The sequence below is a fragment of the Martes martes genome, assembly GCF_963455335.1.
Source record: "Martes martes genome assembly, chromosome: 7".
NCBI classification, from domain to species: domain Eukaryota; kingdom Metazoa; phylum Chordata; class Mammalia; order Carnivora; family Mustelidae; genus Martes; species Martes martes.
In genome coordinates this window covers 103836106-103862132 of record NC_137894.1, presented here as the reverse complement: position 1 = coordinate 103862132, position 26027 = coordinate 103836106, and the positions used below count along the sequence as shown (strand labels likewise).

At 38.7% G+C, this 26027-nt stretch overlaps 1 protein-coding gene across 2 annotated transcripts in view; it reads right to left on the bottom strand.

Annotated features, from left to right (window-relative positions):
- The window catches only part of ACTR10 (actin related protein 10), a 32451-nt gene extending 17369 nt beyond the window's left edge, over window positions 1-15082 (bottom strand). Inside the window, exons 1-7 of one of the 2 annotated variants that reach the window (XM_080809593.1) lie at window positions 14773-15082; window positions 12600-12672; window positions 10108-10190; window positions 9169-9277; window positions 7212-7319; window positions 4575-4642; window positions 4250-4329 (exon numbers count right to left, since the gene is read on the bottom strand). In XM_080809593.1, coding sequence (XP_080665719.1) covers window positions 4250-4329; window positions 4575-4642; window positions 7212-7319; window positions 9169-9277; window positions 10108-10190; window positions 12600-12672; window positions 14773-14849 — 598 coding nt within the window. In that variant the 5' untranslated portion in view covers window positions 14850-15082. Of the gene's footprint in view, window positions 1-4249; window positions 4330-4570; window positions 4643-7211; window positions 7320-9168; window positions 9278-10107; window positions 10191-12599; window positions 12673-14772 lie in introns of both variants that reach the window. The other variant, XM_080809594.1, reaches the window with a different exon arrangement.
- Window positions 15083-26027: the final 10945 nt, after the last annotated feature.

The window sequence follows — 26027 nt, the reverse complement described above, 5'->3', positions numbered from 1 at the left end:
GATGGATCACTAAATTCTACTCCTGAAACCAGTATTATACTATATGTTAATTAACTAGAATTTAAATAAAAATCCAGAGAAAAATAAAAATAAAAAAAGGAGAATGTACCTATTCAAAGAAATCTATACAATACTGGGAACCTTTCAAAGGTGGACATTTGGATATATTATCATTGTTATGTAATTCTGTTGCTAAAAATCTAGTTATCCAAGTCAGACTAAGAAACATTTTCTAAACTAAATTTAAGACCTTCTAAACTCTTTTTAACTCATTGTTAAATATGTAAAGATATTCTGATTTATAATTACAAGTCATTTACATCAAGTTAGACCGAAATTTATAGCTGAAAATGGAATCATGATTTCATAAGCGTACTCATGCACTTTTTCCATCTGAACCTACATATCTTGTTAGCTGTATTTTTAAGTTATGACAGCCACTGAAACAAAGTATTAATATACATTAAACTTAAAAGCCACACCTTCAAAATGTTAAGTCATAACCTTTAAAAATTATAAATAATATTTAATCACATTGCTTTTTTTTTTTTGAAGATTTTATTTGACAGAAAGAGAGTGATCACAAGTAAGCAGAGAGGCAGGCAGAGAGAGAGTGGGGGAAGCAGTCTCCCTGTTGAGCAGAGAGCCCGATGCGGGGCTAGATCCCAGGACCCTGAGATCATGACCTGAGCTGAAGGCAGAGGCTTAACCCACTGAGCCATCCAAGCACCCCTATTTAATCACATTGCTTTTCTGAGGAGCAAAACACTTTTAGCATTAGTAAGTACAACTTTAGAATTATTATTTACCATTATCTCATCCTTTACAAATTCTTACGTTTGTGTGTTTTGTAATATAGTAATAATAGTATGCATATAATTTATAAATAAACATACGTATGTACTGAAGGTACATGATTCAAAGTTCTTACTGATGGGGCTAGGGTGTGATCAAAAAGTTTGAAGACTTCTTAATCCATTTTGAGTCTATTTTTGTGTGTGGTGTAAAGAAATAGTCCTTATGTGTTTAAATTCACCTCACAAAAGGATAGAGATTTCAAAAGAAATTTTAATTTGGCTACAAAGATAGAAACGTAACTAGATTATACGAAACCTATAATTTAAGAATAAGTGCTAAAAACTGTAACATTTTGTAACTGCTATATATTTTTTAGGAATATTCATATTAATTCCAACATGTAACAAAGAAATTTGATAATATGAAAAACAGTTTTCTTTAGGCAACATGTAAAGTAGGCTTGAAAATAAATATTTTAGCGGGGGATAGATGCTGTTTTGGGAAGAGGTTCCTTAATCTTAGTGAATAATAATTATTTAAACTTCTCAAATAAGGAATAGAAAGGAGGTATTATCTCTGGCTCTGAAAAATTGTATCTAAATTTCAATTAATTTAGGAGAAGAAGGATAATATTTTTTTTTTAAGATTTTATTTATTTATTTGACAGTCAGAAATCACAAGTAGGCAGAGAAGCAGGCAGAGAGAGAGAGAGGAGGAAGCAGGCTCCCCGCCGAGCAGAGAGCCCGACATGGGGCTCGATCCCAAGACCCTGGGATCATGACCCGAGCCGAAGGCAGAGGCTTTAACTCGCTGAGCCACCCAGGCGCCCCATCCATAGTGGGGCTTGAACTCACAACCCCCAAATCAAGAGTCGCATGCTCTTCTGACTGAGCCAGCCAGGTGCCCCTGGATAATATTTTTATATGTAATTTATTTCAAACTGTACACTTTCCAAATCAATGTCCTTAGGTTAGCCTTTATAAGTTACTTTAGTATATTTATTCTTTTTGAACTAGGTTCCAATATTAAATGAAAAAAAGCTCAAAGTTCATTTAAGCATACCCAAGTAGACATAAAATTTGCACGTAATCTTTTTTTTTAAGATTAATTAATTTATTTGACAGAGAGCACAAGCAAGCAGAGTGGCAGGCAGAGAGAGAGGGAGAAGCAGGCTCTCTGCCGAACAGGAAGCCCAATGCGAGGCTCAATCCCAGGATCCTGGGATCACAACCAGAGCCAAAGGCAGCCGTTTAATCGACTGAGCCACCCAGGTGACCCCCATAATCCTTGTTAAGGACCTTGAGAAAAGATATTTTGTTTTATTTTATTTTTTAAAGATTTTTTATTTATTTGAGAGAGAGAGAGAGAGAGCGCACAAGCAGGCAGAGCAGCAGGCAGAGAGAGAGGGAAGCAGGCTCCCCGCAAAGCAGAGAGCCCGATGGGCTTGATTCTAGGACCCCGAGATCATGACCTGAGCTGAAGGCAGAGGCTTAACACACTAAGCCATCCAGGTGCCCCGAGAAAAGATGTTTTAAATGTATTTGAGTTCTGATCCTCCTAAGCATGTCATTCAGCAAATAATGATATGATTTAATTTCACAATTAGTAGGACTATAAGGCTATCACAGACTCAGATTTGGGAGATTATGTGAGGGAAAGATCACAGTCAGAATCCACAGTGGTCGGTTAAAAAAAGGGTGTTTTCTTAATTAAAAGGAAATGTTATAATCAGTTTTAAAGAAGACCTTTCTTAAAAATACCTTGGGATGCTATACAAACCCATTATCTTTGGATACTTTTTTATAAATTAACTGTTTTCATGACATACTAAAAGAGTAACAAAGTTAGGGGTGCCTGGGTGGCTCAGTGGGTTAAAGACTCTGCCTTTGGCTCAGGTCACGATCCCAGGGTCTTGGGATGGAGGGTCATTGGGCTCTCTGCTCAGCAGGGAGCCTGCTAACCAACCACCCCCCGACTTGTGGTATCTCTCTGTCAAATAAGTAAATAAAATCTAAAAAATAAATAAATAAAAGAGTAACAAAGTTTATCTGGAAAAGAAAAATTATAATCTAGTCTACAGAACAGAGACTGTTATTATTTTAACTACCAAAAGAAAAACATGAAAACAATACACGCAAGGATAAATGTCCTAAAAACCTGCCATTCTCTTTCCAACATTTATTCAGTACTCAGGTAGTACACTAACTGCTACTGATTGAAAATCGAGTAAGACAGGGATCCTCAAAAGTCTAGGAAGGGAAACAGGTGAGTTAACAGGCAAATGAGGATATGACATACGTGCTATAATAAATACTACTGAGGACTTAACAGAGAGGGGAGAAATTTATTCTCCTCAGATGAAATGAGGAAGGCTTTGTAATAAAATGACATTCCAGCTGAGTCACATAGAGGGGTCAAAAACCAAACATCCCAGGTAAAGAAATAGAATAAATAAAGGCTCAGGGTTGTGGGAGGACTAGCAGAGTCTAGAAGACAATCAAATTTATTGTAGCTAAAATAAGGTACACAGGGTTAAGATGAGTAGTTTAGGGCTAAGAAGTAGAAAAAAAAAAAGATTGGGAATAAACATATATATCAAACAAATATTTGGATTTTAAGCTGCTGAGCCAGCAAAAATCCTTAAGCTAAAGAGTGGTGTAACCAGACTTGTATTGTGTTACTTCTGGCAACAGTATGAAATAGAATGAATCAGTCCAGAGTCTCCTACAATAATCCAAGCAAGAAATAACAAGGGTCTAGTTTATGTCTTTGTTTTCAGATGTTCAGTAGTATAGATAACAGAGAAAAAGAGATGAAATTTAAGAGATTTTTGGGGGAGACCTGAGGATTTTTAACTAGTTTTCTAAAATGGAAGATAAGGAAGATATCATCTTTATCTGAGAACAATTTGTTGAAATGTATTTGGAGAAAGAGATAATGTATTCAGTTTTTGAAGGTCTTAAGTGTGAGATACCTAAACATGCCTAGTTTACATCTAATAATCAGTTAGAAATATGAATATCAAGATTAGAAGGGTCAGGCCCAATGATACATCTGAAAATCAACTGCATATTGATGTAGCTGAAGTTATAAAAATAGATGAGAACACTTTTAAAAAGCCAGTGGGAAGAAAAAATAAAAAACAGATGCCTTGGGGATTATCAGAAGAGAAAACAAGAACATCACAAAAGGAAGAGAGTCCTGAAAGTCAAGAAAAGAGATCATATCAAAAGTATATGATAATCTGCAATGTCAAAAGTTCTAGAAAGGATGACCAAAATTAAACGACTGGATTTGGTAATTCAGAGGTCAATAATGACGTTATAATTGGAGCAATGATATCAGTGACGTGAGGGAAAAGAGAGTAACTATATAACGGGGTAAAAAACAAATGCACTGAAGAATGACAAGGGAATGTAAACCACTCTTAAACAGTTTAAAATAGTTTTACCCATCACAGAGGGAAGGCTCTGTTCTTTAGCAGCACCTGTGTCAACAGTACATTGCTCCAGTAGTTGAGCTTCCAACTCCCTGAAATTAAAAAAAAAAATTACTAGAGTTAAAATATTGCCCTTGATATCCTTCTCTTATTTAATACTTTTACTACGTAATACATTATAATGCTTTTAAAAAAGTGGTTTTATCCTTAAAAGATGAATACATTCAAGGCTAATAGAGAATGGATTAAATAACATTAAATGTCCAGATCACATTCTATTGATCACCATAAAAAAATAAACATTTAGCAAAAATGTGCTAAATCCCAAGATACTTGCTTGTGAAGAGCTTTTCCTCCTAGGGGGAGTGCTCCCCAACAATTTAGTACTGGGATTCCTTCATATATCTGTAGGGTAGTCAAGGATATAACTATTTTAGGAGATAAAACATGGCTTCCTGATACTTTCCCCACCTTCTGCAGTATTAAGTCAGCTTTGATAACAAATTCTTCATATTTTTAAAAGAGTTACAGAAAAATCAGTCTTTTTTCATATTCTTCTTCAAAGAAGGTTAAACACACACACACACACACAATTCATTAGTTAGAACGAGGGTGTCTAATAAAGTAACTACTGGCCATATGTGGCTACTGAGCACTTGAAATGTGAAATGTGGCCAGTCTAAATTGAGATGTGCTCTAAGAACAAGCTTGATACCAAATTTAGAAGACTTAATACACACAGATAAAAACCCATAAAATATCTTACTATAATTTTTATACAGTTTCTATGTTGAAATAATATTTTGAATATATTGGGCTAAATACAGTAACTTCATCTTTCACTTGCACTTTTAAAAAGTGCAAATTTTAAAAATTTTAAATTACATGTCTCTTCTTGTATTCCTATTAAACAGAGCTGAGAGGCTAGTGGACAATACCATACTGTGGATTTGCTACCTTATTTTCCATATTGTTCTTGCTGATGTTTATAAGTACAATATTTATAAAAGAGTATATTGGTGGGGCGCCTGGGTGGCTCAGTGGGTTGAAGCCTCTGCCTTCGGCTCAGGTCATGATCCCAGGGTCCTGGGATCGAGCCCTGCATCGGGCTCTCTGCTCAGCAGGGAGCCTGCTTCCCCCTCTCTCTCTCTGCCTGCCTCTCTGCCTACTTGTGATCTCTGTCAAATAAATAAATAAAATCTTTTTAAAAAAAAAAAAGAGTATATTGGTAAGACATTGGCTTTGGAAAATAAACATGGGTTATACATCTTGGCTATATGCTTATATGACCCTGGGTCACCATTTACCCCAACTTTCAATCTTCTCATTTATATAACAAGGAAAATAACACCTATGTTGCAGGATTGTTATGAGATTTTTTTTTTGAAGATTTATTTATTTATTTGAAGGGTGGAGGGCCAGAGGGAAAGAGAGTCTTAGGTGTACTCTGAACACAGAGCCCAAGGTGGGGCTGGATCTCACAACCCTGAGATGACAACCTGAGCTGAAACCAAGAGTAGGATGCTCAGTTGACGGCGCCATCCAGGCACCCCGGCTGTGAGGAGATTCAAACGCAAAATACTCTATATTTAAAAAACTACTTACCTATATTAGTTCTTTAGGAGCTACTGATTTTTGACTTCACTCCCCCAAGTACTTCTTCTAATAAATACATATGTAGATCTCAAAACTGCCCAAGAGTACATTTATGCCCTTCAATGTCCTTTTCTTTTAAAGTTTTTTTTTAATTTTTTTTTATTTGACAGACAGAGATCACAGAGGCAGGCAGAGAGAGAGAGAAGAGGAAGCAGGCTCCCCACTAAACAGACCCAGGACCCTGGGATCATGACCTGAGCCAAAGGCAGAGGCTTTAACCCACTGAGCCACCCAGGTGCCCCACAATGTCCTTTTCAATGGAGCAATGTCACTGTTAACATTTTGGCTTACATGCTTCTAATGACAAGGAATGCACCACTGTATAGTCACTAATTCCACCATGGGATAGCTTGAATTAGTAGGAAGTTCTTCCCAGTGGTGAATGATATAAAAACTAGAGCACTACTGAACAAGTTATTACATGCCAGGTCATATGCTAAATACTTTACATACATTGTCTCACTCAAGTCACAAAAGACCCCCCTCCATGAGGTGGAATTATTTTAATTCCCATTCCACAGATAAGAGAACTGAGGCCCAAAGAGATTACTTGACTAATATTATACAACTAGTAAGAAGCAAAGCCAAGATTTACCACTTACATGTGTATTTGATTCCAAAACCAACATCATAAACCCTATGCCCTACGGGCTCCATGTTAGCTTCTGGAAATAGAGAGAAGAAGAAAAAAATGTACTCACTTTTCCACAGCAAGCCCTTCAGCTATTTGAAGGCAGATTTCATGTTTTAATTTTTCTTAACTTTCTCATTTCAGTTTCTCCAATTACTCGGTTTGATATTTTCTTAGAAATACCATGACACATTCTAATTAGCTAATGTTCCTCTTAAAAACTGAACATTATATTCATGAGGTGTGACCCCTGGAGTTGTACTAGGATCAAGACATAATGCTAATTTCTCAGGTGCCTGGGTGGCTCAGTTGGTTGAGCGACTGCCTTCAGTTCAAGCCATGATCCCCGAGTTCCAGGATTGAGTCCGGCTTCGGGCTCCCTGCTCCATGGAGAGTCTGCTTCTCCCTCCAACTTTCTCCTCTCTCATGCTCTCTCTCATTGTCTCTCAAATAAATAAATAAAATCTTAAAAAAAAAAAAAGAACTTATTTAAAAAAAAAAGACATAATGGTAATTTCTATAAAATTTAAGTCTCACAATTCTGTGAATTTTTTCCACATGGGAATTCATATTTGTACATGGTAACCACAAATAGTTACATTCCATGAAAACTGCTTTTAATAAGCCTGATTATGTTAAAGCAGAGTAAAAACTGAAAAATTAGTTGCTTAACAAAAAAAAAGATACAGGTAACACCAGGCTCTCCCTATATCCGCAATCCAGGACCATGGCAGAGTTTATCCCAAGAGTCAGAAGAGCCATTAGATGACTTGGAGCAAGCAGGACAGATGGAACCTAGAAAACAGCAAAGCCAAATAATAATAACAACAACAAAACCACAAGTCTGAGTAGTTGAAGGTGTTTACCTTATATTTCAAATATACTTGAAAAAAATTCACACTAACATTGTATTTATGATACCTTTTCAACCATTTTATGGTGCTAAGAACTAGTTTGTTGATTTATCTGAATTTACACAATCATGAAAATATACAATAAAAACACTCTTTAAATTCCCTTAAGTTGTTTTGTTCCAAAATGACAACTATAAAACATTTTTATTAATATTCTCTTTTTTGTTTAAGATTTTATATATTTATTTGAAAGAGACAGAGAGCACAAGCAGGAGGAGCAGCAGGGAGAGGGAGATGGAGAAGCAGGCTCCCCTCCAGCCAAGTAGAGAGCCTGATGTAGGGCTCAATCCCAGGACCCTGGGATCATGACCTGAGCTGCAGACAGATGGCTTATCCTACTGAGCCACCCAGGTGCCCCTATTCTCTTTCTTTTGGAGGGAAAAATAAAAGGGATAAAAGAAGAGGTACAGAAATATGAATTCGAAGATGCTAAAAAAAAATAAAGACATGTCTTTGCCATCAAAATGAAAATTAAGGGGCACCTGGGTGGCTCAGTGGGTTAAAGCCTCTGCCTTCAGCTCAGGTCATGATCCCAGGGTCCTGAGATCCAGCCCCAGGCTCTCTGCTCAGCAGGGAGCCTGCTTCTCCCTCCCCCTCTGCCTGCCTCTCTGACTACTTGTGGTCTCTGTCTCTCAAATAAATAAATAAAATCTTTAAAAAAAATGAAAATTAGGGACGCCTGGGTGGCTCAGTTGGTTAAGCGGCTGCCTTCGGCTCAGGTCATGATCCCAGCGTCCTGGGATCCAGTCCCACATCAGGCTCTCTGCTCTGTAGAGAGCCTGCTTCCTTCTCTCTCTCTGCCTTCCTCTCTGCCTACTTGTGATCTCTGTCTGTCAAGTAAATAAACAAAATCTTTAAAAAAAAAAAATGAAAATTAAAAGATTCTTGATTGTCTTTATTTGCAAAATTTGTACTATGAACTCTATTTTTAAAACATAATATAGCAGTTAAAATTAAATTGAAGAGCTATAAAAAGCCTTAACTCTGTGTGACATTTTTCAGCAAGAATTTGCCACATCTGGTGATACCTCAAATATCAGATAAATAGTCAATCAAAATGTGAAAATCCTCATAACCAAATGCCAAAATAAAATGTCCTTATTTCCCTTAACTAAAGGTTGTGTCAGAGGGCAGGGGAGGGGACAGTTCTATGCAAAGACATTGAAAAAAGCATGGAGGGGGCACCTGGGTGGCTCGGTCGGTTAATTGTCTGACTTTCAGCTTGGGGTATGATCTCAGGGTCGTGGGATCAAACCCTGCACTCTGTGAGAGCTGGCTTGTCCCTCTGCCCCTCCCCATGCTCACACTCACTGCCCTCTCTCTCTCTCTCTTTCAAATAAATAAATAAAATCTTTAAAAAATAATAAAATAAAATGGCTTGAGTTTACTCTCATCTGGTTTCTCAAATGCACTGTGTAATATATATAATGAAGGAAATTAAAATAAATTAACCTTTTTCAAAAATATTTATTTATTTATTTGACGGAGAGTGGGGGCAGGGAGAGAGAGTGAGTGAGCATGAGCAGGGGAGAGGGACACAGACACAGACAGAGAAGCAGACTCTCCGCTGAGCAGGGAGTCCAATGCGGGACTGTATCCCAGGACCCTGCGGATCATAACCTAAGCCAAAGGGAGACACTTAACCAACTGAGCCACCCAGGGGCCCAAATGAGGACCTTTAAGGTTAAACTTTAATACTTACAAAAAACAACAACATAAAAAACGGGTACCTCAAAATATTTGAAAAGAACCCGAGTGAGTGTCTCTCTGAAGTGGGAAGGACATAGTACCGACTCGATAACCACAACTCGCCGGTCTCTAGGATTCACCAACAGATGCCTGGAAAGTGATAGTTTTTATTTATGAAAGTAAATAAAAGTTGATATTTATTTTGGCACATAATGCAATTTTGTTAAGAATAGAGAAACTATACTATATTAGCTCAGGATGTTTTATGACAAAAAGACATCTTCATTTTATTACCTGGGTAAAGTAACATTCCTGAACTCTAATTATGTGCCACGTACTGTGTCAGGATCTTTACATCTATTACTTCATTTATCTCAGGAAACAAAAGCTATAGCCTAGTATGAATGCACACTTGAGCCATTAAAAAGATTTTTTCTTTAGGCTACAAAAGTAATATATTCTCAAAAAACTCCAAATGTAACAGAAGTTTATAACTTGGAAAGTACAAATACCTTATACTTCTACTACCCAGAAACTATCACCTATAGCAGTTTGCATAATGTCATTACTGTCCATGTGTATGAATGTATTTTAACAGAAGTGTTTATTCCATAGATGTTCTGAAACTTGCTTTTTTCAATTATCAATACAATAAGACACCTTTTGCATTACTACATGATATAGAACTCTTTTTTAATGGCTGTAAAATGTTTCACTATATGGATATATAATAATTTAATTATCTACTGCCGTTATTAATGAACATTTAATTTGTTTTCAGTATTTCCCCATGCTTGCCAATTATCTAGTCTTCAAATACATTTTGGAAAAGGTTGAAAATAAGCAAGTGAAAATGCAGTGGAAGTCAACTTCTTTTTGTATCCGATATAACTACAACCAAATATTACTATGACTGGCATTAGGAAAATGTAATCACAAAAGCTGGGAGAAAAAAAAAAACAAACACAACTACATCTTACCTGAAATACAGTATGTGGATGAATTCTTTCAGGTAGGAATACAATTCCTCTGTATTGATATTATATTGAACAACTTTGATAGGCTATAAAAAATTAAAATTATTTATTAATGTATAATGAAATAATCTCAAATTAAAATATGCTTATTTACTATACTACTGCATTTTCTGGTAATAAATAAAAAGTAATTTTTATTGAGAATAAATGCAAACATTAAATATAAATCAACCACTTAACTTAGGAACTTTTAAGAATTGGCTAAGATGACAGAACTTTTTGGTTTGCAGGCATAAAAGTATGGGTCCACAAGTAGAGAACTATGCTCATTTGCATTTTTCTTCCATCTGGACTTACCACTTTGGCAGGACTGATCAAAATCACAGATTAAAAAGTATCAAAAGCTTCCTCAAACACTCCAGACTTGGTCTAGTCCCTGTAAGTCACTCCCAAAGCAATGACACTTTCCCTCTTATAAGATTACCTTACTTAATTACTTGTAAAATGTCTACCTTCCCATTAGACTACATACTCTTAAGGTGCAAGAACTGTTTCTGGTTTGCTTATGATATATCTTCCTTCAGCTGACAGTACCAGGCACCAAGTACATGCTCATAAACGCGTGGTAAAAATCAGTATAAACAAACACTACCCAACCATGAATGCTAAGTCAACACCAATACAGAACAATAACTTTACATATGATGCTCAGAACACTGTAAGTACTCTAATGCATCACTGGCAGACCTCTCTTTATTACTCTTTTAGTGGAAAGATCATTAGCTAAGCCAATTTCATGATTTTAAAGAAGGTTCCAAACCATATATGGCGGATTGTAGAGATTAATCTTCACATACACTTTTCTCTTCAAGATGAATATAAAAGCTGAAAGCACTAAGAAAAGTGGCAATGAGAATGTTAAAGTTCTAAGTCCAGTTAGGAATCTATCTAGAAATTTATCAAGTATCACATTAACCTCGATTAAATAACATGAAAAGTGAATAGACAGGAAGTTCCATCATATTTTTGAATACCACACCACAAGTATCTACTACTGTATTTCTAGCTTATCTAAGGATTTGCAGAAAAAAAAATTGTATCTTTCTATTTCGTTCATTCATTCGTTCGTTCCTTCCTTCCTTCAAGTGGGCCCCCTGCCCAGCATGGAGCCCAACATGGGGATTGAACTCATGACTCTAAAATCAAGACCTGAGCTGAGATCAAGAGTCAGCCACTCAACTGACGGAGGTACCCGGGTGTCCCACCCTATTTTAATTTTTAAAAAATTTTTATTTAAATAATCTCTAAACCCAATGTGGGACTTAAACTCATGACCCTGAGAACAAGAGTTGCATGCTCTTCCAACTGTGCCAGCCAGGTGCTCCTGGAAAATTTTGAAATCAATAAAATGATTCCCTTATCAAGCATAATTAAAAAGATTTGTCAATCAACATATTTTATTTGCTCTTAAAGATGCATCCCAATACCAAATATGAACTGATGTATACTAATCTATTCTGCTACAATATGCACTTTTATAAAACCAAATATCACATTTCCATTGCAAATAAGGGGATAATATCTACATAATGTGAAATCTGTATTAGTTCATGTGAGACAAGAGGAGCTGAAATGATAGCAGAGTTATACCTTTCATCAAGAAAAATAAAGTCATCAACTCAGTGGCCACACAGGTAGGCATCCTTTCAGATCTATTCTTCAAAAACTTAAATGAGGGGCACCTCAGTGGCTCAGTCCACTAAGCGTCTGCCTTAGGCTCAAGTCATGATCCCAGGGTCCCCCACATAGGGCTCCCTGCTCAGTGGGGAGGCTGCTTCTCCTTCCCTTCCCTCTGCTTCTCCCCCTGCTGGTGCATAGGCACGTGCTCTCTCTCTCTCTCTCTCAAATAATTAAATAAAATCTTCAAACGCTTGAATGGTCTTCTGTAGCAGGGGCTCCCTTCCTAAAGCAGACCCTTTCATGACTATTTATTGGGCTGTATTTCCTCTTGGTTCCACCTTAACAATAGCCCCACTGACTCAGAACTCACCTCCATCTGCACTGGCTCGGCACCCACAGACCAACATTTTCAATCTATTATTCCATTTTATTTTTATTACCACTGAGAGAGCCTCCAGACACTCTCAGTTGCAAACCAAAGCTATTCCAGTTTTTTCCTGAAGGATCAGTTATTGCTTTTGTTAGTGCTATAATTACAAAATTACATGGGTTTTATATGGTTTGTCCCACCATAAGCCTACTCCTATTTGTGACTGAAGGGAGGTTTTTTAGTACTACAAATATTAAGTTATGGCAGAAGCATCTGTATTTGATTTTAACACGTGAATTTTATGGCATGCAAAATTATTCTTTCTACTATTCTACAATTCCTGATCTGTCACATTAGCTGTTTTAATCAATCTTACTTGAAGTCACATTAAAAAATATTTTATAGTATAGCATTTTTTTTGCTAAATTGTTAAAAACGTAAATACCTTAGGTAGGCCGGCTTTTTTAATCACACTAGGAATTATGCATCTTGGACCAGTTTCTCCAGCAAAACCACACCTGCAAATAAATAGAAAATTGAAACATTCAAGTTATTATAACATTCTTTCTATGTATTTGTCATAGATACAAGTTTTTCTGCATTTGTTTCAAAGCCGTGGTCACAAAAACAACATCTCTGATGTATTCAAAGGGACAAAGAAACAGAAAAAAATTAAAGCCATAATTGTGTATTACAGCTAAAAGAATTGTTTCAAATTAGTGATACTGACATAAACCAGTATATTAAACCAGATCAGCATGTACATTTTTTCAGGGTTTTTTTTTTTTTTTAAGATTTTACTTATTGTCAGAGAAAGAGAGAGAGCGTGTGCACAAAAGCAGGGGGAACAGCAAGCAGAGGGAGAAGTAGGCTGGCTACCTGTTGAGCAAGGAGCCTGATGCAAGACCCGATCCTGACCTGAGCCAAAGGCAGATGCTTTCCTGACTGAGCCACCCAGGCGTCCCCCAGTTTTAAATTATACCTGAATTTTGGGCAACACATCTCTACAACCCTGGATTATTTGACTACATTATATGACTTCATTTATATAATTCATGAGTAACTCATAATTCCATCACTCTAATATTAATTTCCATGTTTATGGGTTTCCTTTTGGTCTATTTTTTTACACTATGCATATCTGACATAATCGCACTATCCATACATCGTGAACTTCATACAATAAGCTTCTGCCCATATTATTATAGTCTTCATTGTTACTTTAAAAACTGCATATTTTATCTTTAAAGAAATGATTCACCTGAGTATTTAGGTATTTGCACGTATGTCTCATATTAGTAAAACAATACTCCTAAAAATGCTAAAAATGATCACCATGTAAGTTTAGCCTTCACATGATCTCTTCTTGTCCTGCCTAGTTTCCAGTACTGCTCTCCTACGTCCAAATAGCTCTAGTCACATCTCAGTGTTTACTTGCACCAATGCTCCTCAAATTTCCCAGACGCAACCCAATGGTTGACGTCCATTCCTTTTTTTTACTTCATAAATTCATATTCTCACCCTCCTCTTGATTTGTCAATAATCATCTTCCTGTATGGTAACCTTCTGCTTCTCATTTCTTCATAACTAGAGTATTTATCTTTAGGTGTCAGTCTCAAAGTATTTATTATGCTATTAAAATAAACATCTAAAATAAGAAAACATAAATAAGGGAGGATCTTACACAGGTCAGAGAATGTTAAGGACCAAAGAGACTATGATCAATCCAATTCTGGAACACCTGAGGCCCAATACTTAAATATGGCAGTTTTGACAACTTATTCAACAAATAATTATCAAATACCTACTACATACTAGGTAATATTCAGATACCTATAATTTTTTCAGCTGTTTCTATTTCAAATATCAATATAAGAGGCAATTCTGGCAGTTACTTTGCTCTTAAGCCCAGTACAAGGGTTCACAACCTGAAGTCCAAGGACCACTGTGATCGTCCGCCAACTTCTGAAACTGTGTGCAAATTATTTTAAGGTTTGTGTATCTGTGGCTTTCTTTCGGTCGTCAAAGGGATCTATGCCATCGAAAAGATTGAAAAACACTACTCTAGTGTTTACAGGTTGCCTTTTAAAACATGTCAAATTTCCTAATTAAGAATTCGGGGCCGGGACAACAAAGGATCTCGAGTCTTACCTACTGGGCTGCACCTCTTTGTTCATGTGTTCTGTCTAACTGGACTTCCTACTCTTGGGGAGCAATGGCCTTACATCTGAATTTCTAGTACCAACAGACGTCCCATTTAACAAATGTTTACGTTACAGTTCGGTTGCTACCTTCCTAAGCAAACAAGCCCAGGATAGGGGTCTAAGCCATCGCTGTCATCCCCTGCATGGATGACAGCAAAGGGTCCGTTCGATCTGGAGCGGCGGAGAAAACCATTCTCCCGAAGCCTCTTGGGCCTCTCCACGAATCAGAGCCGTATCCCCGGGATTCGTATCGCCCACGTTGAAAATAAATAAAAGCCGAAATTTGCGGAGGTGCTGGAGGAAAAACTGGAGATGGGACAACCTGCCCCGCGAGCCTGGGAAGAGAACCCGGGCCGGGCCTCGACCACCCACCCTCCCCTCAGGACGCCCGCAGTCATCGCCGTCGCCACTCACTTGGTAAAAGCCTCTCCCAGGTCTATCACGACTGCCGTTTTCTCCCCGCCGCTCCCTAGGCCTTCATACAGCGGCATGGTAGTGAAGACCACCGTAAAAAGGGGCGCTCCGACGCTGCCCCCACAAGTTTCTGCTCTTGGAGGGGCGGGGACGGGAGGACAGCGCGCGGGCGTGGCGACGGCGGGGTCCTCGAGTGGCCCGGGCGTGCCGGGCCCGGGCTGTCCCAGGCTCTGCCTCACTCCACGTTGGAGGCAAATCCTCGCAGGAGTTCCCGTCTGCCGTACTAATGAAGAAGAGACACAGACGGCCGTTGATTAGGGTGCGGAGAAAGAAAGGACGGAAGCGATCAGGCGCGCCGGGCGCCCAGAGTGGGGCGGAGCCAACCAGGGTCCTTTCCCTGGCCACGCCCCCACATAGCGCCGGGGGCGGAGGCTTCACAGAGAAAACTAAAGACTGGTGTGTGTAGTTTTGGAGCGAAATTTTTTGTGCCAGGTGTTTTGCCTATCGTTTATGCTTCATAGGAAATACTGATAATAAGTGTTAGTTTCTTACCTGTGCAAACTGAAGCTCGGAGAGATTAAGTAACTTTTTTTTGGCGGCCATTGCGCTGGAAGTTTTAATTTTAATCCAAAAGAGAGCAGTGAAAGTGGTATCTACTACGAATCTTTTCTATCTATGGAGGAACAGAGAGGGTGTTTTAAGGAGGGAACATGGAACCAGGGGTTTCTGTTGACTCTAAAATTAAGGACCTGTGTAATCCGAGAAAAGTAAATCTTTCTGTGCCAGTATGGGCACACAATCGGAACTGTGTAACATGGACTGTTTACAAGTTTATCATTTCACTGCTTTACTTTTCTTCTGTTGAAGTTGCCCATGGAAATGGGAGTTGGTGGGGTTAGTTGCTGCCTTGTCTGTAAAACTATAGGAAGAAGAATGATCTGTTCATCCGCACTATGTGTTCATTACTTGTGTGGATAAAGTCTTTCCATAATAAGAGTTAAGGCTGTACAATGCAAGAGGTTAGACAATGTAATCACTGTAGAATTTACTGATCAGTGATTTTCCTGAAAGCAAATTGCCAGAAATAAGAGGATGAAGGTGGAATTGTGATAAGGAACGAAGCTTCAAAAAGAGTGAAAAAGGATGAAACATTTTGCTTAACAGAGTTAAAGTGAATTGAACCCTTCACTCAGGTTCCAATTCTGTTTCTTCTGCCACCTTCTGTCAAGTTTCTAGTACTTCTGCGTATCCATTTTCTTTTCTGTGAACTTCACTGCTACTTCACAAGGTATTTGTGAGGATCAATTGAGATTATATTTATGAAACAATTTTGAAACTAGGAATTGTTATCACCCATCCTATGTTTTCCATGACTGTTCACCAACTGTCTTAGTTTCTTGGGGATGCCATAACAGAGTACTATAAACTGGGTGGCTTAAAACAGGAGAAATTTATTCTCACAGTTCTGGACTCTGGAAGTCCTAGATTAAAATATTGGGAAGGTCATGCTGTCTTTGGAAGCTCTTGGAGAGGATCCTTCCTTGCCTCTTACTAGCTTCTGGTGGTTGCCCACAGTCCTTGGTGTTCCTTGGTTCGTAGATGTATCACAGCAATCTCTGTCTCTGTGGTCATCTGGCCTCTTCCCCACATTTCTTTGTCTGGATGTAACAGTCTCTTTCCCATGTTTTCATATCATTTTCATTCTGTGTATCTCTCTGTGTTCAAATTTCCCTCTTATAGGAATACCAGTCATTGGATTAGGACCTTAATCCTAACCGAATTTAACTTGGTTATATTTGCAAAGACCCGAATTCCAAATAAGGTTTCCAGTTGACAAGAATTTTGGGGGGATACTATTTAGCCCAGCACACCAGCTAAATGTGAGTGTTCTTAATGGTTCTGTCCTTACACTTCTTCCTACCGTATACCCTTTCCTTTGACAATCTCCTCCACTCCCATACATACAGCGAGACTCATGTTTGTTGAATTCTATTTTCTAGCTCTTTGCCCTCACAATAACTTTATGTGTTACATATTATTATCTCCATTTAAAAATGAGGATGCTGACAAACCATAAAAGACTCAATCTCAAGAAACAGACTGAGGGTTGCGGGGGGGAGGGGGGACGGGAGAGGGTGGTGGGGAAATGGACATTGGGGAGGGTATGGGCTATGATGAGTGCTGTGAAATGTGTAAACCTGACGATTCACAGACCTGTACCCCTGGGGATAAAAATACATTATATGTTTATTAAAATAAAAAAATTTAAAAAAAAAAGAGGATACTTAGGACAAGAGAAGTTAAATAACATGCCGAAGGCTTCTCAGCTGGCAAGTGGCAGAGCAGAAATTCAAAGTCAGTCTGATGCCAGAGCCAAAACTACACTGCGTAATTACAAAGTAGTTATGCATTAATTCAAATAATTATAATTTATCATAGGATTCTGAAATCTTAGTACATGAAGTAACCCAGGAGGTTTTCTAATCTGAAGTCCAACCTGATACAAGACTATCCTATCCAACTGTGCTGAGAGTTTTCTCCCCAAATGTTTCCTCTGATGAAAAGAGGGCTCATGACTAGTTGGGATCTACAAGGTACTGAAAATGCATTTGGTAGTACAACTAGGGGTTTAAAATAGAGCAAAATGCTATAAGGATAATCATTTTAAAGAATCCCAACTCTGGGTGCCTGGGTGGTACAGTCGGTTAAGCTTTTGGCTCTTGGTTTCACCTCAGGTCCTTATCTCAGTGTCCTGAGATCAAGCCCTACCTTGGGCTCAATGCTCAGCATGGAGTCTGCTTAAGTCTCCCTCTCCCTCTGCCCCACATCTAAAATAAAAATAAATGAATAAGTCTTTAAAAATAAGGAAAGAAAGGAGTCAAACTCTTCCCCAGCTTGGTATAGTAGACAGAGTCAATTCCAAGCTCTGTTAGCTGACTGACCTCAGGAAATCCATTAACCTCTCAACCTCAAGTTTTCTCATTTGTAAAGTGAGGAAGATGTACAAGTACTAAGAATCAAAACTCGGTTGAACTGGGTAGGATCTGCATCCCTTGACCTAACACTCCATTGTCTCCCCTGCTCTACCTGCTTCTTTTTTCCCAAGCCTGGCATTCCTATTTTTCCAACTATTCCTCATTTTTGTAGTTTTCAGGCCACTTAGGAGCCCATTTACCCACTTGTGGAATTTTCCTATTTCATTAATGTGCCCCATAAATTATACAATATCCAAGATATGTCTGAAGAGTTCATAGTATGATAGGGCTGAGCTGGCTTTCCGTGCTTTATTAATTTGTTTAACAGTGGGTTTCTGTGTTTTATTTCCAGTCACGTCATGCTATTGATTCAGTTCTCTCTCCAATGGAAATAAAAACCTAATGTGAAATTGGGAGCTGTATACCTCTTTATGTTGAATTTGATTTGGCTAGTTTAGATCCATCTTTCCAGTCTTTTCATATCATTAAAAAAACAAAAATCCAGGTCTTTTTGAATCAAATATCTAGCATTAAACGTATTAAGTAGAGTGCCACCCCAAGTCTGAGAAGAATGCTTTCGAGTTTTTCATTCCCTTGTTTATTGAGGGCATATTATATGCTAGATACAGAAACTACAGGACTAGGAAAGAATGGTCTCTACTCACAGACTATACTGGGAAGATGGACATAAAAAGTAATAAATACTAGTCTGGAAGTATATGGAAAGTATTAATGGAGAATGGAGGAAGGGAACTAATCAGTTGCCTGCGGAACAGTTGGAACCACTTCAGGGAGGTATCCATTCATCCGCTCTTGAATTCAAGCTGATGCTCTGTTAGTTACTGGAAATACAAACATAAAACAAAATTCCTAGCTTCAGGAGCTCATAGTCACATTTACAGACAAAATTTTAAAACTACTGGTAAAAGCTAATGCTTGGATGAACATGGTGTTTTAAAGGCAGAGACCAAGGAACAACTTGTAATTTTTCTGGGGAAGGTGGGACACAATACATGAACTCTCTAGAAGCCTAGTGGCAGTTTTCTAGTTGAGCTACAGAAGGGGTGTTCCACGTTGAGACAACTGCATGTGGCAAGAGTTTATAAGAAATTTGGTAAGGGTAGAGGGGTAGCTGTCAATTGGCAAGAAGTGGTGGGTCCAAATCATTAAGCCCCTTATTGATATGCTGGGGAGTTTGAACTTCATGCTATAATTAGTAGTTACTATTCAAAATATGTTAAGCAAGGAAAAAAAAATATGTTAAGCAAGGGAGAGACAATATCATATTTGTGTTCAGTTTGATCAATTTGTGTTCACCACTCTCCACCCCCCTCACAGAGGGGAGGGGAGATGGAGAGAGAATCCTCAAGCAGACTCCCTGCTGAGCAGGGACCCTGATGATGTGATGATGCGGGGCTAGATCCCAGAACCCCTGAGATCATGACCTGAGCCAAAATCATGAGTCAGACACTCATCCAACTGAGCCACCCAGATGCCCCTGTGTTCACTTCTTTTTTGTTTGTTTGTTTTGTTAAGATTTTATTTATTTATTTGTCAGAGAGAGTGAGCACAAGCAGACAGAGTGGCAGGCAGAGGCAGAGGGAGAAGCAGGCTCCCCACTGAGCAAGGAGACTGTTCTGGGACTCGATCCCAGGACGCTGGGATCACGACCTGAGCCGAAGGCCGCCGCCCAACCAACTGAGCCACCCAGGCGTCCCGTGTTCACTTCTTTTAAACCGGGATAGACCACGGTGAAATGGAGGGGATTGAGATTGGTGGTGACACACAATTGCAAGCTATTGTGAGTCCATGAAAGAAATGATGACCATGAATTAGCAAGTAATAATATATCTACAACAAATTACCTTTAAATGTTCCCCATTGGGGAGAAGACAAAATTTTGTATTTAATAACAATAAAATTGCAATAAGGCATTGATCACAATTTAGAGCTATTTCTTTCAGACACTGTGTTTGAAAACATGGTCAGAAGAGCTGTATAGTTTCAATTATATTAGTGACTCCAAATAATTTTTTCTAATGTACAAGACTTAGTAGAATTGCAGCTGTCATAAGGCAGTTTTATTTTTCAATTCCTTCTGCAGGTTATGTCACCAAAATGAAGATAATATCTAGCTCTTGAACCCATATTGATAAACTGTTCACTCTTAGTCTTCAAAGTCCTCTTGAAAGCTAACAATTACTTAGCTCAGGAATTACTAACCTTCTTTTACTCAGAGACAAGTGCTGGGTCCAGAGTGGCTGGAAAGGTTTCCTAATCTTAGGTCTTTGAATGCACCATAAAAGCTCTTCAATGTTTGGTCGATGAAGTTTTCATTAGAACCAATGACTCAAGTAGTTGCCTTTATAGCTAGAAATGTGGAAGTTTCCTAGCCCCCTCTCATTCAGTCTTTTCCTATCCTAATCAGTTGCGAAGTTCTATAATATAGTATAAACCTTATCTATTCCATACCTACTTTGTGATCGGGATTATAACAATACCTGCTTAGTTGGTCTCTTGTCTTCTCCACAGTCCATTGTCTGTACTGCAAGTGGAGTAAGGCCTTTAAAATGCAAATACGGTGGGGGAGGTGGAGGGCGCCTGGACAGGTCAGTGGGTTAAGCATCTGCCTTCAGCTCAGGTCATGATCCCAGGGTCCTGGAAATGAGCTCATCAGGGAACCTGCTTTTCCCTCTTCCTCTGCCCCTGCCCCACCCCCACTCCACTCAGGCACTCTCTCTTCTCAAATAAATAAATAAAATCTTTAAAAAAATGCAAATACAGTCATAACACTCTCTTTGCTTTACATCTTTCAACAACATTCTGCAGTTTTCAGATAAAGCAGTAGCTCTATCAACCTACCAGTAATTCCCCCAAAGGTATCCTGCGGCTTCATACTTCCAATATTGTGCCTAGAATCCCTTCCTTATCTAGCATCTTTGTTCTTTGTCTTTCCAGACTTTGCTGAAGTGTCACCTCCTGGTCTCTCAGTCTATTTAGATCTTCTTTATCTGGGCCTCTATGGCATTCTGTGCACATGATAGCACAGGAAAATATTTTTGTCTGTTTAGCTTGCTGTTGTATCCCTAGTGCCTAACAGCGCATCTGGCTTATAGTAGGTTCTGGATAAATAATTAATAAGTAACTAACACTTATTACTGCAATCTCTTATTTTCTGTGCCTTCACCCTGAGATCAGGGATTTTGTAGACCAGCACCCAGTTAGAACTGAGTATGGAGTAGGCTCTGGTATTTTGGAGGGGGGTGGTTTGTTTGTTTTTTTAGAGAGGGAGAGAAAGTGGGGGGAGGGTCAGAAGGAGAGAGAGAATCTGGAGAAGACTCCTTGCTGAGTGCGGAGCCCAACACAGGGCACGATTCCAGGACCCTGAGATCATGACTTGAGCCAAAATCAAGACCCACTCAACTGACTCAGCCACCCAGGGATCCCAACTTTGGTAGTTTTCTGAGTGGATGACAATTGTATGGAAAGATGACCAGCTAAATTGCCCCCAGCTCACCCTGTAACCAGTTGGCAAGGCACATGTGACATTGCTTTAGACTTGTATGTAGCTATCCCTCTGTGTGATTGAACACAATAGTGCTTTTAAAGCGGGCCTCTCATGCCATATTTCATGAATGCTCATGACACATTGTAATAAAACTTCAAAAAATGAACCAGAGCTCACAATGAGCTGGAATTATGGTGGTGTGTCCCCTTTTGGGAAAGAGAAGTAATTCACTAGAGAATAGTATTGGGAACTGTGTTAAGGTCAGGACATAGCTGGGCTGATTTATCACACTCTTCATTTTGGTAGAGCTACATAATGAAAATTTATTGCTAACTGTAAGATATGGCAAGATCTTGAGCTATCAATCACAGAATCCACTACACACAGACTATTTAAACTTGTAAAGGCAGAGAAAATGGACTAAAATATTTAATAAATATTTTAATAAACCACACATTGGGCGTAATATATTTGTTTGCTGAACCAGCATCCTATTTCATTAGTATTCTACTATAAATTATTTCATGCTGAGGCTATACATGGAAGAACAAAAATGGAAGTTTTCTTTCCTCATATTCTTACCTATAGTCAGGGTCAGGGTTGGAATAAAGCCTAATGACTTGGGAGTTTTTTGTATCGTTGCTAAAATGAGATAATGATGCTCTTTTGTTTGTTTGTTTTTTTTTCAGTATTTTTTTCTGTTAGTTTCAAACAGAAAAGTTTGATATTTTATTCTGAGAAGATAGAATACATAGAAATGGTTGGATATAGATCTGGTTTAAAAAAATAGGTTTACAATAGAATGACTTAAGAGTGTTTATTTGTTACAGTTATATTACTCTAAGTACTTGTTTATATTCGAGGCAGTGATGGAAGGAACATTACTCCTTAGGTAACTGATCCATGCATAATAGCATTATGGTTTTGTTGAGGCATCAGTAAGAAATAAAAATGCTGATGAAAAAAGCTATGGGGGGGACTTTTGATAAATTATACATTTTTGCTCTAGAAAATTCCTCTTTTATTAACAATAGCTAGGATTTCTTGATTATCCACTACATGCAGACACAATGCTAAATCCATTATCTCATTTGATCTTCCCAAATCCTCATTAGTCAACAAATGAAAAATAATTCTTGCTCAGAGAGGTTAAGTAACTTGTATATGTTCACACCAGTTGTATGTGACAAAACCTGGAATTACTTTTTCTATTGCCCCTACTGCCTTTTGAGAAAGATGACAGCCAAATTATAAATGTGGACATCAGGCACGCCTAAAGGGGAAAAAATCCAGAGCCAAAACATTTAAATAAATGTGACAAGATGCCTCTAAAATTACACAGTGCATTGAAGGGTGTGATTTGTTCAGCTACAGAGAAACTATTCCCAGACAGTCTAGATGATGTCTCTAATCAATATGCTTGGCGAGTGAAAGATATTCCATTTTTTGAAAAAGATCCCACACGTTTTAGCTGAAAATAGTTAGTCATTTCATAAGCAAAGGGGGACAGTAATCCTGTAACGTCCATATGGCATACGTTTTGTGGGCTTATTTTTGCATTCCCTTCAGTTCCTCAAGCCCCAGCCGTTCAGGATCCCTTGGCAATGAGAAGAAACTACCATGTGTGGTCCACAAGGACACGCACACAGCCCCTCTTCCCCAGGTCCTTATCTAACAGACCTTGTTTTGCCATCTGGGCTTATTGCTTGAAGTTATAAATTCAAATAACAGGAACAATGACTGGAAATTTTAAATGCACCAATGATGGTTAAAATACTCGAGATGCGATCGTGGTATGGTGGTTATGTTATTAACAAAAGAACTCTCTCGTAGAGTTGTGTGATGAAATATTTACGGATAAAACTATACGATGCCTGAGATTTGCTACAGAATAATATGAGGAGGGGCAGATTTAATTTACGGATGAGGCAGATAGGCTGTGGATTGATGGTTTGGGGACCTTTGTAATGGCTACTTGAGTTTCTTTTTAAGCCTGCTTTATTACTTTTGCATATTAAACCATGAAAGTTTTCTTTTTTTAAACAAAACAAGATTAAATCACCTCTTGATACATCTATTCATTTTATGATAGTTCTTACCTTCAAGGATGCCATTTAGGCTGTACATAGAGTTCTCCAAGAATGTTCTGAGACGGTTGCTGATTGTCCATAGGCATCAGTGCATATGGACAATATTTACATCAGGATCACACTTCTATTCTCATTTGGTGTTTGATACTTTGACGTCATTTTTCTCATTGGGTTGTCTCCCCAAATAGCACCGTTCTTATTATTTGCTGGGAGGTTTATTGTGGTGGTCATCATTGTCATTGTCATTATTTTGTGGTACTGTGACTTGGGAGTGTGTGAGCACATTTTTTGTGGTGTGTGGCAGGCATATGTCCTATCAAAGTTGTCTATGGTTTGGAAATATTTATGATGCACTGGTCTAGTGATTGGGTCTAATTATAATGTCTTTGTCCTCACGAATCACCAAGAAATCACTTTATACTTCACTGAAAAAACTGGCAAAGCCTAGCTTCACACCCCTAGAGAAAATGATGTGCCAGACTGTCTGGAGTTGTCAGTAAGCATATTGATAGCACAGGGGGAAATTGTCAGTGTATGCGCTGTCATTTGGCGGCAGAGGTGGAAGCAAAAGCAAAGGGGCATGTCAACTATCCTTCAATTAAAAAAGAGTAAAACCAAACCAAACAAACAAAAGCAAAAGTGACATATGCCCATCAACTGGTGAGTAGATAAAAAAAAAGTGCAGTGTGGTGATAATGGAGTATATTCAGCAATAAAAGGAAATAAACCTACTGAGACATGGATGAACCTAAGAGCCATTATGCTGAGTGAAAGAAGCCAGCCCCCCCACCAAAAACTCACATATTGTATGGGTTTATTTTATATGAGATGTCCAGAAAAGATCAATCTATAGAGCTAAAAATAGGTTATTTATTTCCTAGGGCTGCAGTGGAACCAGGGGTTAATTGTAAATGGACATTAGGGATTTTATTGGGGTGATGGAGAGATTTCCAAACTGGACTCTGGTGATGACTGCATAATTCAATAAACTTAATAAATTTACTAAAGATCATGGAAGTGGGGCACCTGGGTGGCTCAGTTGGTTAAGCAGCTGCCTTCAGCTTATGTCATGATCCCAGGGTTGTGGGATTGAGCCCCACATGGGGCTCCCTGCTCAGTGGGGAGCCTGTTTCTCCCTCTCCCTCTGCTGCTCTGCCTGCTTGTGCTCTCTTGCTCTGTGTGTCAAATACATAAATAAAATCTTTAAAAATAAAAAATAAAAATAAAAATCAAGGAAGTACATACTTAAAGCTGGTGAATTTTAGGGTATGTAAATTATACCTCTACAAAGCAGCACTGAGGACCTGGTTTTCACTGAATATTTGACATAGCTGAACACGTGAGATGTGGTTATCTAAGCTTTTGAATGGGATGGCCTCTGGAGAAGACTTGCTTGTCATATCTTAACATTACAAATGCCTGTTCTCCATCTGATTCCAAACTCCAACACCAAGAAGTTTTGTACCATACCAGAGATTGTGGGTGGGTGGTGAATGTCTCTTAGAAATAACGTCTGCGCATGGGTGGCTCAGTTGGTTAAGCATCTCCCTTCTGCTTCGGTCATGATCTCAGGGTCCTGGGATCAAGCTCCAAGCTCCTCTGCTTGGGACTCCCCGCTCAGTGGGGAGTCTGCTTCTCCTTCTCCACCCCACCTCCACATCTGAGCACCTCTCTTTTCTCTGAAAGAAAGAAAGAAAGAAAGAAAGAGAAATACATCTTCTTGCCTTTCTTCTTATCTCAGGGGGAAAGGCTTCTCTTTTTTAATCCAAAGCTAATCCCTCCAGTTGGACTCTGGACTTTGTTCCCTACTCCTCCTCAGGGGGTCTTGTTTCCTCAATAACCTGCCTCCTTTTCTTTCCCATCAGCGTCTTTCCAAAAAGGTAAATCTTCCGTCAACCTAGCTCTTCCTCTAGCAACTACGCTATCTCTTTAGTTTCCTTTCCTTCCCAAATAACCTTATTGAAAGAGTTGTCTATTTTTTTTTTAAAGATTTTATTTATTTATTTGACAGAGAGAGATCACAAGTAGGCAGAGAGGCAGGCAGAGAAAGAGAGGGAAGCAGGCTCCCCGCCGAGCAGAGAGCCCGAAGCGGGACTCGATCCCAGGACCCTGAGATCATGACCCGAGCCGAAGGCAGAGGCTTAACCCACTGAGCCACCCAGGCGCCCAAGAGTTGTCTATTTTTGATTCATCTTCCTTACTTTCCATCATTCCTTAACCCATTATAGTCTAGATTTTGCCACTTGACCGAAGTTGCTCTTGCCTAACACATCAGTAATTTCTTTGGTTGGGTTAGGGTTAGGGGTACATCTCAGTTTTAAGCTATATGACCTCTCTGTACATTTTCAAACTGTTTGATTCCTCTCACCTTAAGACTTTCTTTTCCCTTAGCTTCTACAAGAATACCCTGTTTGGGTTTATAATATTTTGTGAATATTTCTCTTGAGTATTCTATTATTCTACTTATTCTTTAAGATATATATTATCCATCATTTTGTCCTTGGCTCACTTCTCTTCTCATCTGCTTGAGTTATCATCTTCCATAGCTTCATTTACCATCTTATACTCATGGCCACCTGTAAGGGCCTATTTAGCCAGAGCGACTCCATCTTGGTTAAAAACCATTTTGTTGTTTGTGCAGTAAAACTTAAACTGACCCTGCCCCCACCCCCACCCCAAGAA